Below are 4,277 nucleotides of genomic sequence, written 5' to 3'. Positions count from 1 at the left end.
TTAGATAGTTATTCACCCCACACCTGACACCAAAATGTAGGGGCTATAGTCTCTTTTTCTTAATGGAGAAAATAAGAGAGATGAAGAATAAACAATACCATAGATCTCAATATTATATTAGCTTAAACACTTACATTATTGGTTAGAGAATAATCTCAATAATAAAAGAAAGAGTCCCTCACAACTCAGAAGTCAAAATCACAACTAATATAACTTTCACAAAACTAGGACAAACATACGCACACGCACTATCATTATCACAGTCGTCTAGAAAAAAAAAAAAAAAACTCGCCGCTCCGCTCTCGCTCGTCAGTGTTGTCTACGCAGTGTTGCCATCTCACACTACTATTGACGGTTTCTCCCTTAGATATTTTTTTTTAACTCATACAATAACAAAACAGGTATATGAAAATTTAGTATCTCTCATTGTACAATTACAAAATCAAACCTCGTGTAGGTTAAAAATACTGAGATCTGATTATGGATCTAAGTTTATGAATCATTGGATTAAATATTATCTTTCTCAGAAAAACATTAGGCATGAAAATACAGTTTACTATACACTAGGAAGAAATAGCGTTGTAGAGCGAGCTGACAGGACGGTATTAGAGACTACTCGTTGTTTGCTAGCATGCGGGGGCTTACCGTAAGTATTTATGGGTGTTGTAAAGCAGTGTGCTTACACAACACTTTCCGTCTTCAATCAAACCTCAATGATTCTTTACAATAGCATGGAGATATTAATATCGTTATTTAAAAAAAAAAAAAAACATGAAATATTTGGTTTTTGTTGGTGATAATGCCTGAATCTTAATCTTTAGACTTGGCCTCCACTAGTGATTTCTGAGATAGGCAACAAAAAAATCACAATAAATATAGGACACTGTGATAAATAAATGTTCAAATTAAAACTATTTGTGATAGCGCTATTTTGGCTTCGAGCGAGAAATAAAAAACATATAGTTTTTTATGTAAATCAAAGATTATTAAAAGAGCATTTTTGTAAGTTATTTCACCATTTGTCCTGCTAGAAGTGTTATTATATCAGAGGGACACCAATTAATTTACTGGAAGATCGTTGATTGACCGTGTGCTATATATAACATCTCCCTTTCATGAACTACTAATTTAGTATTAATCGCTGCTGATATATGTTTATCAGGTGCGGTAGTTTCATTATCAGCCATTTTTTAAGAACTAAAATTACAATACCGGGAAAAGCCGACTTTTGTTATGCGACTATCTGAAACAATCGGAAGTTGTTGCACCTTTTTCCTATTTGGATATTTCAATCAGTAAGAATAAATTGTTCATGTTGAGACTTTTTAAATGCTACTATTTTTCATCTGCAAGAGTGTTTACATCTATTCTAAACAACGCGTTCTATTTTTCTAGCTGAAACTGCGAGTAGAAATCACTAGTGAAGGCCAAGCTTTAATCCACACATTATTGTCACTGATAGATCAGTCACTTAAATTGATTGGTTGAAATTGAAAAATTGCTTGAGTTTATTTTCCAAATGAATTCACAGATTACAATGAATAGCATATTTCACATCATTTTGTTGTTGTAATTAAAATGGATTCATAGGTTAAAGTCTTATCTAAAATTACAACTTTGTTGGACATCTATTTTAAGAAAAAAAAGTTTATTTCTAACGAATAATTTCATTGTGCTTTGTGATAGTGGACGTCAAAGCTGGCAGTGTGAAGGAAGGTAATCCAACCATTGTTGTCATGGAAAGATGAATAATGTATTTAGAATAAAATTAAAGCAATTCTTGTGTTTTGTTTTCTTCCTTTAATTATGGACGTTCATTTTCTTCTTTAAATTCCTCATTCATAGTTTCTTTACTGCAAAATATAAATAAGAAAAATATGTTAGCAAGATTATAACCTTCTTATCTAATAGTGTGCCCTTTAACATCTTATCAGTTATTATCACTGAAATCCATGTATTCAAAATTTAACGACTTCTAATCGGATCTTTTTATGTTCATAGGCTATTGGTTTTTTTTTTCTTGTTTGGTGTAGTGAATGGTGACCTTGCTATGTCAGTTGTATGCTCTTTGTTATACACAATAGCATTTTGTTGTAATTGTCAATAATAATCAATAATTGTTTTTTGAAGAACTAGCTCTAGGTAATGCTATTTATTTTCCTTCTCTGTGTCATTGACTACTGAGAGTTTTCTCATTTCTTAACTCTTCTATCTAATGAAAATTAAACCAATTTAGAATACCTTCATTAAAAACAGCATATCCTATTGTGCTGTAATTAATTTTTAATAATAGTTACTGTTAATCCTTTTTAATTTTTTTTTTCAAATAATTTCTTTATTAAATCTAGTCTGTACTTTTATTTCTATTTTTTCAGGGCATCCTCTAAATCTAAAATGTATTCGCCAAAACTTATTGTTGTTTCAAACCGACTGCCTTTTGTACTTAAGCAGAATAGTTCTGGTGTATTAGAGAGAGTACCAAGGTAATGTCATACTTCTGCATTTTGATACATTAGTTTGAACTGACCATACATATGAATTACTTTTAGTAATAGTGAAAAAGGTTTTTTATGGGTGAAATAATTGTCCTGGAGATATATCAACTATTTAAAAATATTTTATTAGGTACCTTACCATACTGTTAACATTTTACTTCCACAAAATTAGTCAAAGTGTACTCTTTTTCTTTAAAATAATTTCCTGTTAAACAGCTTTGTTATTTTCTGAATGATGTTTATTCCATTTTAGCCTTTTTATTTTTAATGATGTTAGAAATGCTCAAATTTTTATATTACTCCTCCAGTTTAACAAATTTTACTAAAATTGCCCATATCCTTCATTAAACTGATATACTCTTAAATGTAATATTGTTTTATTTTTTTTCCTTAGTTTAAAAAGTACTTTTAAAGATTAAATGGGAAATGCACAGATAGACTTTGTTTAACTCCAGTAAATCTGACATATTACTCTCGAGGATATGAAACTTTACTTTAGAAGTTATAAAAACAATTCTTAAATTTTCCCCCAGAATTAACCATACCAATGAGTTCTAGGATTAAGAAAATAAAAATTCTGCAACTATTTCTTGAAATTGTTTGGGGAAATGAATAGGAGAAATGTTTCATTGCACAGAAAAAATTAAATGAAGCAATTTAAATTTGCTAATAACAAAAAACATTTAAATTTAACTAGTAGGGAAATAAAGAGTCCATTTAATTGAAAAATTGTTTTGTTTTTATCCAACTTGACAAAAACTAAAATTAAGGGAAAATATATTTCTTCTTTTAATGCCCTCTTACAAATTCTATAGTATGGGATATTTCAAAATAATTTAACTCCATTTAGTGTTGTATTAAAATTTATGTATATTGATAGAGAAAGGGAGAGAGTTTAATTATATTTAAAGACACAGTATTTTGATACATACTGTAAACAACTTAAAATTTATTATTTTGAGCTATTAAAATTTTCCACTAATGAAATAATTCACTACTTTATTGTTTTACTGCTTTTTTAAATAAAATTCAGAAACATTTTTTATAATAGGTCGATTTTATGGGTTATAGGATTATAGTAACTCATCTATTTGGTAATAATGTCCATAGTGACCTGATGATGAATACATAGGGTTTTTCCTTAAATGATTAATTTTAGTGATTAATTGTTTATTTGTAGTTAAACAAAGTACAATTATACAAAGAAAAAATGTGTTAAAAATAATGTATGTCATAAATATTTATATTCTATTTCTATGTTTCTTCAATTATGGGGCCCAACAACTCAATTTCTTTCCATTCTTAATAATGAAGTGTTACCTATTAGATTAAACTTATTTATAATTAGCATCTTCAAATTCAGTAATAATTTCTATCCTGGAGTGTATTTGAATAATATTTTAAAATGTAAAACTTTAATAGTGCTGGAGGTCTTGTAACTGCTGTTGGACCAGTTGTTATCCAAGGAAATGGGCTTTGGGTCGGTTGGCCAGGCCCTAATTTCGTAAGTGGTACAAAAATTCCCGAGTCAAGCCCAGAAGATGCTTCACCTTCAGCTGGTCTTCTGTCTGACAATATTGTGCCAGTAGAAATTGACCAGAACCTCATGGATAACTATTACAATGGGTGCTGTAATGCAACATTTTGGCCTTTATTCCATCTGATGCCTGATAGAGCTGTTTTTAATATTGATTACTGGCAGGTATTGGTTTAATCTTGTATCTCTGTAACTTATTTATTTATTACGATTCGTATATTTTGTTCCAAAAATATATGCTAATA

General features: G+C 29.3%; 1 protein-coding gene across 9 annotated transcripts in view; it reads left to right on the top strand.

The window, feature by feature from the left end:
• LOC106686723 (uncharacterized) overlaps positions 1–4,277 on the top strand; it is a 35,646-nt gene that overhangs the window by 8,323 nt on the left and 23,046 nt on the right. For 3 of the 9 annotated variants that reach the window (XM_067046888.1, XM_067046890.1, XM_067046889.1), the window contains exons 2-3: positions 2,376–2,483; positions 3,918–4,197. In XM_067046888.1, the coding sequence (XP_066902989.1) occupies positions 2,376–2,483; positions 3,918–4,197 (388 nt within the window). Of the gene's footprint in view, positions 1–326; positions 402–479; positions 647–1,529; positions 1,754–1,901; positions 2,143–2,375; positions 2,484–3,917; positions 4,198–4,277 lie in introns of those variants that run through there. The other 6 variants (XM_067046887.1, XM_067046886.1, XM_067046894.1 and 3 more) reach the window with 5 other exon arrangements.

Source organism: Halyomorpha halys, unplaced genomic scaffold (genome assembly GCF_000696795.3).
Source record: "Halyomorpha halys isolate HHAL.00 unplaced genomic scaffold, Hhal_1.1 Scaffold36.1, whole genome shotgun sequence".
NCBI lineage: Eukaryota > Metazoa > Arthropoda > Insecta > Hemiptera > Pentatomidae > Halyomorpha > Halyomorpha halys.
Note: the sequence above shows the minus strand (reverse complement) of the source record. Positions and strands in the feature narration are given on the sequence as shown.